This window comes from Rattus norvegicus, chromosome 4 (assembly GCF_021556685.1).
Source record: "Rattus norvegicus strain SHRSP/BbbUtx chromosome 4, alternate assembly SHRSP_T2T, whole genome shotgun sequence".
Taxonomy (NCBI): domain Eukaryota; kingdom Metazoa; phylum Chordata; class Mammalia; order Rodentia; family Muridae; genus Rattus; species Rattus norvegicus.
Genome location: NC_141537.1, coordinates 63,862,978 through 63,877,258, shown reverse-complemented (window position 1 = coordinate 63,877,258; position 14,281 = coordinate 63,862,978). Strand labels below are relative to the sequence as shown.

Genomic DNA, 14,281 nt, shown 5'->3' with positions numbered 1-14,281 from the left:
AGAAAGTCTCAGGGGAAAGTGGAAGGAAGGGGTCAGGTGAAAGTTTATGGAGAGGGCCCATCAAATTGCCTTGCTATGTCTCTGAAAACATCTTCCTTTGAAACTTGCTTTAGCCACAAACTACCTGGTACCATCAGCAAGCTCTTGGCTCCCTGATGCCTCTATTTCCTTGCCTGGGAATTATGAGTTTGGGGTGCAATGAGCTCACTCATTCAAAAACACTTCACAGTGTGTTAGATGCTTTGACTCATTAGTTTTTGTCTACTTGACACAAACTGGAGTCATCGCCTAGGAAGAGAAAACCTCAGTTGAGGAATTGCCTCCGTCAGATGGCCTGTGCATATGTCTGTAGAGGATTTTCTTGATTGATGATTCATTGGTGTAGGAGAGCCCAGGTCTCTGGGAATAAAGCTGCCCCTGGGCAAGTGGCGCTGGGTCGTATAAGAGAGCAAGCTGGATGAGCAGCATTCCTCCGTGATCTATGCTTCAGCTTTAGACCCAGCTCCTGCCTGTTTCTGCCATGGCTTCCTTCTGCGATCGGCTGTGACTGAAACATGTAAGACGACTAAGCTCTTTCCTCTACAAGTTGCTTTCAGTCTGGTGGTTATCACAGTAATGGACAACATACTACAGAAGTTACTGTTATTACATTTTATTGTTTTATCTCTGTGTCTCCAGTGTTACCATGGTAATGCATTCCTGATGAGAAACATTTGCTCAGCCCTCATTAGTGAAAACCATTGACCTTAGTTTCTCTGGACTCACTTTTCCCTGTGAGAGTCTGCACCTTGATGAACACAAAAATTTAAATCCTGCATGGCCAAATGGTAGCCTACATCCAGGTTGATTTTAGAGAGACGTGGCTAAAATCTGCTTCAGGAGGAGTGAGTCTCACACAAGGACAAAGGAATCTACCCGGCTTGAATCTCATCAAGCGAACCAACATCAGTATTCCTCGTGGAAAGGAAAGTCCTCTTCATCGCTTGTGCTGAAACAGCAAATAGGAAGAGGAAAACAGTCCACAGAAGCAAAAATGTGATCTAAGGTGTTCTTACAGGGTATATTCAGCTATCTCTGTACTCTTTTGATCCCTTCTGCAACAAGACCATGAACATGGGACATGGGCAGGGGTGGGGGTGGGGGAGTCACACACACAACATAACCTTCTCCCAAAATATGAGAGGAGTATTAAGAAAGGAGGGCCTGCTCAACAGAGGAATGGATACAGAAAATGTAGTACCTTTACACAATGGAGTACCACTCAGCTATTAAAAAACAATGACTTCATGAAATGCACAGGCAAATGGATGGGACTAGAAAATATCCTGAGTGAGGTAACCCAGTCACGAAAGAACACACATGGTATGTACTCACTGGTAAGTGGATATTGGGCGAAAAGTTCGGAATACCCACAATACAACTGACAGACCATATGAACCTCAAAAAGAAGGGAGACCTACTTAGAAGGGGGAGTAAAATAATCATGGGAGGTAGAGGGTGGGAGGGACTTGGGAAAAAGAGAGGAGGGGGAGAGGGGGGAAAAGGAAGGCAGGATCAGGTATAGGAGGAGACGGGGAGATGTACAGAGGGTTGGGAAATTGAATAGAGGTGTGTAGCAATGGGGATGAGAAACTGGGAGTAGCCAACAAAAGTCCCAGACACAAGGAAAGCAAGAGGCTCCCAGGACCCAACAGGGATGAGATTAACTGAAATACTCAACAAAGGGGAGAGAGAACCTGTACAGACCATATCCAGAGGTTAGGCAAGGCCCCCAGTTGGGGGATGGGACCACCTACTCTTATCAAAATTTTAACCCAGAATTGCTCCTGTCTAAAGGAGTACAGGGACAAATAGTGGAGCAGAGACTGAAGGGAAGGTCATCCAGAGACTGTCCTGCCTGGGGATCCATCCCATATGCAGCTACCAAACCCAGTCACTATTGCTGATGCCAAGAAGTACTTGCTGACAGGAGCCTAATATAGGTGTCCCCTGAGAGTCTCTACCAGAGCCTGACCATTACAGATATGGATGCTTGCAGCCAACCATCAGACTGAGCACAGGGACCCCAATGGAGGAATTAGAGAAAGAGCTTAAGGAACTGATTGGGTTTGCAACCCTATAGGAAGAACAACAGTATCAACCAACCAGAACCCTCAGAGCTCCCAGGGACTAAACCATCATCCAAAGAGTACACATGGACAGAACCATGGCTCCAGCTGCATATGTAGCAGAGGATGGCATTGTCTGGCACCAATGGGAGGGGAGACCCTAGGTACTGTGAAGACTTGATGCCCCAGCATAGGGGAATACTAGGGTGGTGAGATGGGAGTTGAGGGGGAGTAGGGATGGCATAAGGGGTTTGTGGAGGAGAAACAGGGAAGGGGAATAACATTTGAAATGTAAATAAATAAAATAACCAATTTAAAACAAAAAGGAAGGACGGCCTGCAAACAATCAGTGATTTGGTTACCAGCTAATTGTCATCATGAGGGATCATAAGTTAGCTGACACACAGCTGAGGGCCTCAGAACTATTGTCTCAGTTTCTTGCATTACTGTGAAGTGGGAAATACTATTAAAATGGACAAATTGGTTATGAGTAGTAAGTCTGATACTACTATAAGCAAAGAACTTAAAGTGTCTGCTAAAAGAGTATTCAGATAATGTTGACTGTGGTTAATATTGTCATCCCTTCTTTGTAGATTAGAAAAGTGATTTTATGACATCACCAAAACTACCCAAGGGCCTTTGTGCTAGTGAATAAGTAGTAGATTTTGGATTAAGGCCCAGCGTAAGTCGACTTCTGAGGCCACCAAATTCACTAGCTTCACATATTCTCCTAGTTGATATCCAACCGGCATAGTAAATGCATGTTAAACCCTTGATTTTACCAAAAAATTAAATCTGCATTTGAGTTGCTCAAACAGAAACAAAACAAATAAACAAAAAAACACAACAACAACAACAACAACAACAACAAAAAAAAAAAACCCAGCTTGAACTGTTCATTTTGAGGAAGAAATTAAATTGATTGCATGTTCCTCTTTATCCACATTATGCTCTTCCTCATGTTCTCCCTGGCACCGTGGTCCAGGTCCAGTGACTGCCATCTTTCCCATGGGTTATTATAGTAGTCTCTCTATCTACAAGTCATTGTGAATCTCTTAAGACATATCAGATCACACCACCCTCTGTTCATGGCTTATTCCTCTTTCAGACCTAAAGATCAAAGACCTGGTCATAGTCTTTACCTAAAGTTCCTCAACTTCCTGTTCTTACAGTAACATTGGCCCATTCCACAATGTTCTCAATCCCATCGGGTGCTCTGAGCTATGACATCAGAGCCTTTGCAACGGTTGCTATGATTGTCAAGAATGCTATTTCCCTAAATGTCCATGCTACTCGTCTTTCACTTCCTTCAACTGTGACTTCATGAGCAAAGCTATCCCTGGGTAGACATGTATTGAAGTGTCTATTACAAAAGGTATCTATACTTTTTGTCCTATTTACTTTACTCTATAGTGTATGTCGCCCTGACATACACATCAGAGTTACTTCAGTTTCCCTCTGTAGAATATGAGCCTGGGAACAGGAAGCTTGTAGAGCGATGTCCCAAACATGTAGACCACTCCTGGCCATAGCACATTGCAGTACGTCACTGGGTGAATGAGCAAGGGATGGAGAGCTTGACTCCTTTCTTTAAAATTCACACTCTGTGGGTAAAATTCTGAAACCAAGCATCAAATAACAATGTCTCTGCTCTTAGTGATTCCCCCAGGACTCAAACTTTTGTTTTAACTTTTCACAACTGCCAGAAAATAGTATTTGAAGACAAAAACCATCCCATAATTCCATGTGCCTTCCATTCCTTCCTACTAACCCTTCAACCTTAGAGAAAGGCCTGATCAACCTTCCACTTAACCTGGTACCACTTACACAAACAGGCCACAGGCCCTCCAGTTCCTGTTGAGGCTGAGAATGGCGGCCATGTCCTCCTCACTCAACTGGAAGTCAAAGACCTAGAAAGAGAAGAGTCCCAAAACCATCCTTAGCAAGGAAAGGGCTGGTGGGATGTGAGGTTCTAGGTGTTTCCCCTAATATGTCCATGACAAACATATTATTCTCTAAATTAAGAGTGAGTTATTTATAAAGTTTAGTGTTCTAAGAGGGGTGAGATTGGATTGTAAGTATGCTAAGTGTGTACAATGACTGTGATATCTGAAGGGTATCTCAAAGGACAAGTTTTCAAGTCCAGTCCATGTGTCTACAAGACAGTCTGCAGTTGGCTAGCACAGTGTTCTGCCTGTGATCTAAGTGCTCAATGGTAAATGGTGGTCTTCTCTGTGGTATAAGCTACAGTTGTGATCAATCCTGACAGGTTTGGCTGAGACCATCTGTGAGCGCAGTCATCCCAGCTCTGTTGAGGCCAGCTTTCTGACTTATGAGTTGACAGAGTGCTTGGAAGAAGGGAAGACGCACTCTCAATGAAAGAGTGGGATGAGAAGCTGAAGGACAGGTTCCTCCTTTCCTCCTATCATCTGTTTCACTGAGGAATGTCAGATGAACAGCCCAGGTCTTACCTGAATGTTCTCCTTTATGTGTGAGAGTGTCACAGACTTGGGGATCACTGCCACGTTCCTTTGGACATGGAATCGAATCAGAACCTATGTACAAGGAAGGGAAGGCATGTGTCCAGTTAGCATGTGTCCAGTGGCCTGTTTGTGTAAGGTGGTCCAGAAGACCACCTTCTTCTTGTAAATGACAACTATCTAAGTAGCTCCCTATGGCTTAACAACAATTAATATTAACCACACCCTTCACTGTTAGGGACACTTTGCCAGTTCCCCTCTTATGTCCCTTGATCCAAGGAACAACTAGGAATTCCTAACTTGGAATGAGGAGGGTAGCCTGTAGTCATATGCTTAGACCCTATACAGTTGACACCTGAACCCAAAGCCTGAGGGCTCAGCAGGAAGCTGAAGGGCAGAAGCAGACCCTTGCTTCACTAGTACTAGCTGTATTTTCTGAAGCTCCCAACAGGCTTACACTTGCCATTTCTTCCTCTCCAGGGAATTAAAATCAAGCAACATAGTTATGCACATGACTACAAGAATTGATTGTACAAGGATTGCTAGATAAAGGGGGAAACACTTTATTTTACCTGAGCTATTGTTTTCTTATGCTTTGCAGCAATCTCTTTGATCTTGGGAATCTCTAGCACTACGGGGTCCTCAGGCTTAGCACTAGAGGAAGAAAGATGGCTGAAGTGAAAATCACCATGGCTACTGCATGCCTGTGAGCACCACTGCCAGGACAGTGTCAAGGCTGAGCATGGCAGCTTTTTCCCTCTGCAAGGCAGGCAGCAGGATCCTTCCCCTGGATTCGTGCACAGGATCTAGTTCTTTGACAGGTTGAGAAGACTGCTCCAGCACTAGATGTCAGAAATGGCGTATTCCTCGGGAACAAACATACTATCATTTTAAAAACACTTTACCCTGACAATCCCACTCGAGTTGCCAAACACATTGCCATTGGTATGTTTCATCTGTGCCTTGGGAATTACATGTTAATATAACAAATTACGAAATGCTATTTTAAGAGTGAGAAAAAAAAGAGCCAGTACTCTGAAGCCTTACTAAGGCCTGTCTGGGGAGCCCAGGGGACTGTAGGCTATGACCACGATGCCCTTGGAGTGACAGTACTGGATCAGTTTTTCCTGGGTGAGGTAAGGGTGGCACTCGACCTGCAAGAGAAAACATCTCCATCACTAGAGAAGGAGGCCTTTCTGAGAGGCTCAGCGGGAACTCCAGGCACAAGAATGGACCAACACAAAGACCAAACACAGCCCACTGATAGACGTGCTACACACCAGACCCAGAGACCTGCCTCCCACCTCCCTGAGCATCCTGAACACAGACCCCAATGGCGAGACTCTGCAGACAGTACTGAACTTGCCTCCCAGTGCTGAAGCAGGTGCAGAGCAGGGCCCTGCACCACACGGAACTCACCTGATTGGTCACTGGCTTATGTTTCAGTCCAGGCTTATTCAGGAGCCTTTCGATCTGGAAGTGGTTGAAGTTGGAGACGCCCAAAGCTTTCACCAGCCCCTGGTCCACCAGTTCCTCCATGCCCTGTCACAGAGAGGACCATTGTTTAGATGGCTCTAAGAGGATACAGGGATGCTGGTGTGCTTAGTCCTTGGATAGGAGGAATGGCTCCTGCATGGCGAGTTAAATGATGCACTAAAGGAGAATTTTGGTCTAAAGTGTGGTGCACTCATGACTGCTTCCAGCCCTCCTACTCTTCCCCAGCTCAGACAAAATGAGGAAGGAGAAGTTAAGATTTTGTTTGCTGTCTGCTCTTAGGCAAACGTGACCCACACTGAGTGATGTAGGTTATCCAGGAAACAGTCCACGGAGTAAGGAAAGGAATCCTCCCTGTGGTCTCTCTTTTTGTTTTTTGTTTTGTGCTATTAGGGATTGAGTCTATGCTCTCCCGTGTGTTAGATGGGCAATCTGCCATTGAGCTGTATCTCTAGTTCCCCCTTTCACTTTTCAGTTTTGAATAAGATCTTTGACGTTATACAGGTTGGACTTGAAGGTACTCTGAAGTTCAGGCAGGATTTGAAATGCGATCTTTCATCCTCAGCCTCTAGCACAGTTGTGATTAAAGGTATACAGGAAGGATCGATCACCCTGCAGATAAATGGACCCTGGCAGGGGCACACAGCCTAGATCTGGGTAACCTGACATCTGTCCCACTGGTCATTTGTTCAAACCATATTGCATCCACCCAAGGATCTGGGGTTTATTTATTTATTAACTAAATACACTGAACTTGTTCTAAACTTTCCCAAAGATAATTATCCAACCTGATAGTGGATAAATGTGAATTTATAATTTTTCATCCATTCTAAGTTTTGTTTATATGTGTATGTACATATGCACACACACATATATGTAAACATAAACATATGTAAACATATACAACGTGCTTCCTGCTTGAGATTCTGACGGCCAAGTTCAAGTGCTCAGGTTTCTGTCACTGAGCCGCCAGCCTCGGTGCTAGGCTACCTCGGCTTACTTGATGTCAAATAGCACAGGGGTGAGAGAGGAAAGGAAGGAGTCATCTTAGCCCAGGAGAGCCATTAGGAGGAGAGTTTAAATTGAACCTGAAAAAAAAAAAACACTGACGTGAAGAAAGGTAGAAAAATCATGAACAGGTTGGGGAGGGGCAGCCAAGGCTTAGAGGCAGGGGCAAGCAAGGAGTGTTTAGCTGGTACATGGAGTCTCCTCTTTGGCTACAACTTGGAATACTCTGAATATTTTCCTCTACCATATGTAAGAGTGGTCATGTCCTGCCTTTTTATCTTTTTTTTTTTTCCTCTCTCTCATTCGCTGACAGACTTGGTCCTTTTGGTATCTATCAGAGCCTCTAGCTTGCAGGAAGGTAATTTTTTGTTCCTGAACGTGTTTTGTGGGGCCAGGGAAATGTCTCAGTGAGTAAAGAACTCGCAGCCTAGCCAGACGGTCTCAGTTTCTTCCTGGAGCCGATGTGGTAGAAGAAAAGAACTACTTTCGGTAGCCTCCCAGTAGCCTCCTGCTAGACTCCCGGTAGCCTCCCGGTAGCCTTCCGGTAGTCTTCCGGTAGCCGTCCTCTACTTCCACGAGCAGCTCCACACACACCACGTTACAGGGCAGAGGGGAACTGGAGAATAATAGTCCCGACATTATATACAGAGCACATGAGCCTCTCCATACCAGGGTGGAGTCTCAAGGGGACCTGAGAGAAGATTTGTTTTTGTTTTTGTTTTTTTAACTTTGAGCACACTTGAAAGAAGTTGGAACCTACCTCCCAGGCATCCAAGAACGTGGATTTACTCATGAGAACTTTGCCTTGACTGTCTTTGGGTAGGAATTCTTTCCCAGCCTGTAAATGAAAACAGAAATCTCACCAGAATCTGCATTTAGATTCCTGGTCCTGGGAAGAGACATCTCAAGACAATGAAATAAGAACTACCCGTGTCAAACTCTGCCCATGTCAGTCTACCATGGGATGTTATTCCTCTATTTCTGGCAATACTCAACTGACTCCAAGTCCACTAGTATATTATTGAAGCCATCATTATCATCATGGAAATTAGCCAATGTAAAATTGGGTGGAATTTTAGTTTCAAGGTCACTAGACAGAGGCTTTATATCAGAAGAGTACAGTTATCTGGGTAAGAGAGTAGCCAGCGTCTTCTAACCTTGCAGCCTTGAGAAGGCTTGAGTTTTGGAGACCATGCCACGATCACCAAGGCTGTTCATGAGAGCAACAGGATGAGAATCCACATCCCTCCAATTCTTGGGAGCAGAGCCCCAGACACTGTACAGTGTTTCTTCAGGTTGGACTGACTAACTACCAATATAATCACACATGGAGGTCACTCCATGGGCATACTTTGATTAAAAGGAGCTTGTGCAAGATTATTCTAAGACATCTGGGCATTCTGGGCATTCATTCAACAGGAAGATGGCTCGCCAGTTGCAGCTTATCTAAAATGGTAGCAGAAATTACTGTTCCTTTCAAACACAGTTGCAGAAAACCAAGCATGAGTCTCACCAAGTACCACCTATTGACTCATCCTCCATTCCAAGCCAGTGCCCTCCACAAGATCTTCTGAGGACTAGAGAGATGTTTGAGAAGATGAAGGCACTCATTGCTCTTGCACAGGACCCAGGTTTGGTTCCTAGCACCCAGGCAGTGTCTCACAACCATCTAGAACTCCAATTCCCAGGGATCCCATGCTCTCTTCTGATCTCCACAGCCACCAAGCATGGACATGGTGCACATATATACATGGAGACAGAACACCCAGAAAATAGAATAAAACTCAAAACCAACCTCCTGCTTCATCCCTCCCCAGTGTCACAGTCTCGGCATAGTCGCCATTTTGTAACACCTCTCTGAAAACAGAGATAAGGCAAAGAGGGACCTGCAAACCTGAAGTCCCTGTGGCCAGTGAATTAGATACAGGTCCAGATAGTCCAGCTTCAGATCTGAGAGAGTTTTCTGGAAGGCTTCCTTCATCAGGCTTTTCTCAAAGAAAGTGGACCACAGCTGCAGGGTGTATGACAAGGGAGCGTTAGAACTTGGGAGAGAAAGGCCACACTACAGTCACTCTCCCTGCTTTGAGATTTGTACACCTCAGGACAGGCCATTCATTTATAAGAAATCAGTTAAGAAAGGCAACACAATAGCTCATCAGCTCTTAGAAGGTCAACATCAGTTCCTGAGTGGTCCCCTATGCTCTTGGCATTGTTGTTTCGTAGTCATTTAACATAGCAAGCCATTGACTAAAGTTGGTCCTGTCAGGCCTTGTGATGGATGACAATGAGTATATATCCCACAGTGGGTATGTCTGGGTGTGGAAATCTACCGAGAGATATAATGAAGGCAGAAAGCAAAGGGCCCGGAGACATTTGTGCACATATGGGATGGCGAATAAGCTCTTAAAGCCGCCCATACACAGGTACCTCTACCTGCCCTGAGGAGCTGAAGGGTTTGCTTTGTCCCAGGGGGAGCCTGTCCTGCTTCCAGCATTGGGTTGAACTCGCATCCACCAAGGGGCCCTTTGTACCTTGCTGACGATGAAGAGGTCCTCCCGCCTCACAGCCTTCTCTTTGATCTTCTCTTGGATGGCTTCTCCCACCTCACTCTCATTCTGATACACATAGGCACAGTCAAAGTGGCGATATCCAGCATCAATGGCTGCCTTCACAGCTTCCTTGACTTGGCCTGGGGGAGACTGAAATGCAATAGAAAAGACCATTGGATGCTCTCTTGACGGATCCACATAAACCAGATTCTTAAAACCACAACCTTGCTGGAGTCCCATTTCTACGTGGACACAGGAGGGGAAAACATACACTGGGGAGCTTTTCACTGGAAGAGAAAAGGTGAATTATTTTTTATTTCACTAAACTGTTAGATTATCATACAAAAGTTTAGGTTACATTTTGGCACCTTAATACACGTGTCATTGTCATGACTGTGACTCATGTCCTATTCTAGTTAACAATTAGTTGTCCTCCAATCCAGGTTGGTCTTGAAGTGCCTCCAGTTTCTGAGAGTGACAGATGGCTCCCCTTGCAACTTGTTGAAGGCTAGGCTTAAAACTAGCTTCTGAAGAGGGTTTTTCAGTCTCCAGACAGTTAGAAGTATCTTAAAAACCATTATAGCCACGTAATTGAATTCTGCTTCTGGTGCAGTATGAGGCTAGGCAGATTCCTCCATTTCCCTAAACCTTGACGGCAAAATATGGCAAGCCATGGGCCCTGCCCCGGGAGGCCTTTGTGTTGCTTGCCACAAGACTGAAGATTTTAGCACATCACCTGGCACTTGGTAAGGCTCGGTAGATGCAATCCAATATGTAGTCACCGTTTCAGAAAAAGAACAAACAGGAAACTCTTGAGTAGACACTTTATCCCTTTGTCTTGGGTTTTAAACCCAGAAACTGTATAAAAATGGATTTTCCCCTTGTTGATAAAGAAAAAAGAAAAAAGAAAAAACAAAACAAGAGAAGGGACATTTAAAATATCACCTTCTGTCCTGACCTAACCAAGCCAGGTATTGGCTTAGGAAAATAGGTACGCATAACTCTGCAGAGAATAGTGCTACCTGGCTGTAATCTCACCATGAGAGGCCAAGGCAGGAGAGTTGTGACTTTGAGGCCAGCCTGGGGCACATTACTATCTCATTCAAAACAAAACAGCATCTTGCTGGATATGGGGGCCCATGTTTTTTTTTTTTTTTTTTTTTTTTTTGGTTCTTTTTTTCGGAGCTGGGGACCGAACCCAGGGCCTTGAGCTTCCTAGGTAAGCGCTCTACCACTGAGCTAAATCCCCAGCCCCGGGGGCCCATGTTTTAATCCTAGCATTTGGGAGGTAGAAAGGAAGAGAATCAGGAGTCCAGAGCCAGTCTCAGCCACATAATGAATTAGTATGGGCCAACCTGAGCTACAGAAGACACTCTCAAACAACAGCAAATAAATAACTCTTCCTCTATTACAAAATCTAAAATAATCTGTTTCTGAGCATCAAACCTTGAGAAGAAGCACATGAAGCAGAGACTAACAGCTATGCCATCATGAGGAGAAGGAATTTCTAGAAACTCAAAAGCACCAGGGTCCAGAGCCAAAGCATCACCCTCCTGCCATCCACCGATGAGCACAGAGTCCTTAGGGCAGCACTGTCTCCTTACCTGGAAAACGACCCTTCACAATATTTACAACTGCTTTTGAAATTCTGAAAGTGCATTTATCCTGAGTTTATCCAGGGTGAGCATCCTGGAGATCTGTAAGTATTTGTTACCTTGACAGAATGTGAAATTTCTACTCTGGTTGCAATTCTTGCTATTCTAGGCCAGAATGAAGACCTCTCAGTAGCCCTTTGTAAAAAACCAGTTGTTCCCATTTCTCCTAACCTTAGCCCTGGACAACAACTATATAGATTTCATTTGTGCATGACTATTTTTCAGTAGGCCTTGGTGTGCATAATTATTTTATTATAACTGACTTTTCTATTTCTTCTTCCTTCTGCTCTGGTGAGTTCTGTGAAACTAGATGTTCCTCGATGTAATGATTCTTAAACAATTAAAAATAGGGGCACAGCACAGCACAGTCCTAATGGCCCAGGTGCATGTTGTGTGTTCTCATCTTGGAAACAATGTAATAACTGTACCATGGTAGTTGTAAAGTTTGGAGAAATTATTAGAAAATAAATTAGAGCCAACATTGGGACCCCAAGAAATGAAAAAAAAAAAAAAACGTTGAAGTTATAAAATAAGTTTTGTACAACATTTGAGAGTGGTTCCTGGATAAGCAAGTATGGAATATGTAAAATCTTATAGTAGTAAAACTAAGTCAAAACACTGGGACTCTGAGGAGAGTCATTGTGTGCAATGTACAGGAGCAGAAAGCTAGCGGAACTACTGAGTTAAGAGGTAACTTGACTCTTTCTGGCCACTGCCTGTCAGCTTTGCCCATGTCATTTATCATTAGAGCTTCGCAGGAAAATGCAAGTAGCTGACCTTGGAGCTCTGAGCTCTGAAGTATAAGTCAAAAGTTAAAGTTTAAATAATGATAAGTTTGCAGTTATTATCATTTTGGCCACAGGTCTAGTAAGATCCCAATCGAGTGCAGAAACAAAGAGGGAACCTACCCTCGTTGTGAAGAAGAAAGGATCACCAGATGAGGACTAGAAATGAGTCTCATACACGGGACACTTAGGTTCCCAAACCATTCCTGATCCAAGGATGAAGGCTCACACCTGTAATCCCAGCATTCAAGAAACTGAGGCAGGAGTATCACTCCAAGTTTGATCAAGGGTATAGAGTGAGACCCTGTCTCAGGAAATGAAAATCAAAACTAAAAACAGGTCCTGGTAACAAGATGGCTACCATCATGTTATCAGTGATGGAAACAACCAAGAAGGCAGAGTTAGAAGAAGATGGGCCGATATCAGGCTTGTCCCAAGGTTTCGTGGAAAATCTGCTTCACTGGGCACTGGGATGGGCCATGGAGCAACTTGCCAGCAGAGATTAACACAGCCAGGGCAGAATCTGACCCGATTCCCATTCTATGGCCCTCATGCTGCTCAGGTCTTAATAAGTGAGAGAATCGTGTGGAGTAAACTGCAGGGGTCAGTCCAATAGCCTAGGCTGGGACCTGAGACTGCCTTTCCCACAGGCTCCCAGGCCACTCAGATGTTGGCAGAGTCTGGCATCATGAGCAGGAGTGGGAACGGGGTCATTCAGAACTCTATCCTTTCTCTCAGTCAGCCAGCCAGTAACAAGCCAACAGAGACCCTCAGAGTCCCAAGGAAAAGCTAAGAGAATAACTTCCCCGAAAAGAGTACCAGTTTACACCTGATACTCGCCAAGGCGGCTGTCATTTCTAGGAAAGGCCTCATCTTGGAATTCTGCAATCCAAAGTGGCCTCGAATAAACGGACGATGGGTGATAATTCTGGGGTTTCAAACTCAAGGCAGATGCTCTGCAAAAAAAAAAAATAAAATAAAATAAAAAATAAAAGGCCAAAACCCTGCTAGAAGACAGCAGGAGTCCCAAGACTGAGCACTCACCTTCCAGGTGCCCAGGCCCACCAGGGGCATCTTGGCTTTGGTTCTGAGCTTCACGAAGGTTGTCATGGTTGCTGCAAAGTATGCAGATGAAATGCCTGCTTCCTCTGTGAGGAGGCTGGCGAAGTCTTTATGTCCTGGATAGAGGAGGCGGACTCTGACCGCACTGGCAAGCAGCCTCACTCAGCACAGTGCGGCCTCCCTGGTGTAGAATGCACGCTTTATTGGGAATGTGGCTCAGAGGTTTGTGGACCTAAATAACGCAGTGGAAAGGTCATCCAAGATGAGTTGGTAAGTTTATTTGGAAAGGGTCATTGCCATGGGAGTGGATATAACGCTAGTGAACTATGGGGGTACTCAAGCAGTTTGAGACAAGGAAAAATGACAAGGAAAAATGAGACATTTTAGTCTGACAGTAACTACTTTGAAATAACTGTCATTGGCCACAGAATTAAGAACAAGGGGATGACTTTTGCAGAGGAAACTGGCAGATGACCTTGTGGAAAGATTTTCTCTTTTTAATGTAGGTCATGGACACCTCTCTGGAAATGCCTGTCATTTAATTCGTATTCATGCATTTTCTGTCAGATTGTTAGGCAAGAACGTTCCCTGTGGATGAAAATTACCTGCTTGCCACTTTGGTCTTTTCTCATCAAATTCTCTTTCTCCTTCCTTTTCTTTTCCTTCCTTCCTCACTACCTACTTTTCTTCTTCCTTGTTTTCTTTTCTTTCAGATTTGGGGAGGTGACCAATCGTGTTCATAACAAGCTTCTTAAAAATTGTGCCTGATTTGAGAAAGATCATTTATGATTATGAAATACCATGTACTTGAGTACTAAGAAAGCCAAAGATGCTTTACAAAGGTGAGAACATAAAGCAGAATATTCCCATCACTTAAATTGCCATTCCCAGTGCTATTTTCTCCTGTCTTCTCATATGTGTATTAGGAATAATGGCTCTGAGCATATATGTTTTAGTTCTTACATACTATACATTTTTTTTGGAAGTTAATGTCATAAAACAAACTTTCTAAACACCTAACAACTAAACATCTGTAACAAGTCATTTTGACTTAATGTTTTGTTTTTGTTCTTTCACTTTTGTATGTGTCCATACACATGCGTGCAGGTTCCTGGATAGGCCATAACAGGACATCAGATT

General features: G+C 44.2%; 1 protein-coding gene across 2 annotated transcripts; it reads right to left on the bottom strand.

Annotated features, from left to right (window-relative positions):
• Positions 1 to 636: 636 nt before the first annotated feature.
• Positions 637 to 13,349, bottom strand: Akr1b7 (aldo-keto reductase family 1, member B7). Of its 2 annotated transcripts, NM_053781.3 has the most exon segments (10): positions 637 to 988; positions 3,936 to 4,018; positions 4,580 to 4,663; positions 5,161 to 5,242; positions 5,636 to 5,742; positions 6,008 to 6,130; positions 7,851 to 7,928; positions 8,985 to 9,101; positions 9,622 to 9,789; positions 13,124 to 13,349. In NM_053781.3, coding segments are annotated over 10 exon segments (951 nt in total). In that variant the 5' UTR covers positions 13,190 to 13,349; the 3' UTR covers positions 637 to 945.
• Positions 13,350 to 14,281: the final 932 nt, after the last annotated feature.

Coding starts and splice junctions, on each gene's coding strand:
- Akr1b7 (XM_087655577.1), bottom strand. CDS start 7,883: ATGAGTAAATCCACGTTCTTGGATGCCTGGGAG. Junction 4,664..5,160: donor ATAAGAAAACAATAGCTCAG/GTAAAATAAAGT, acceptor CCTTGTACATAG/GTTCTGATTCGATTCCATGT. Junction 4,019..4,579: donor ACATAAAGGAGAACATTCAG/GTAAGACCTGGG, acceptor TTCTCTTTCTAG/GTCTTTGACTTCCAGTTGAG.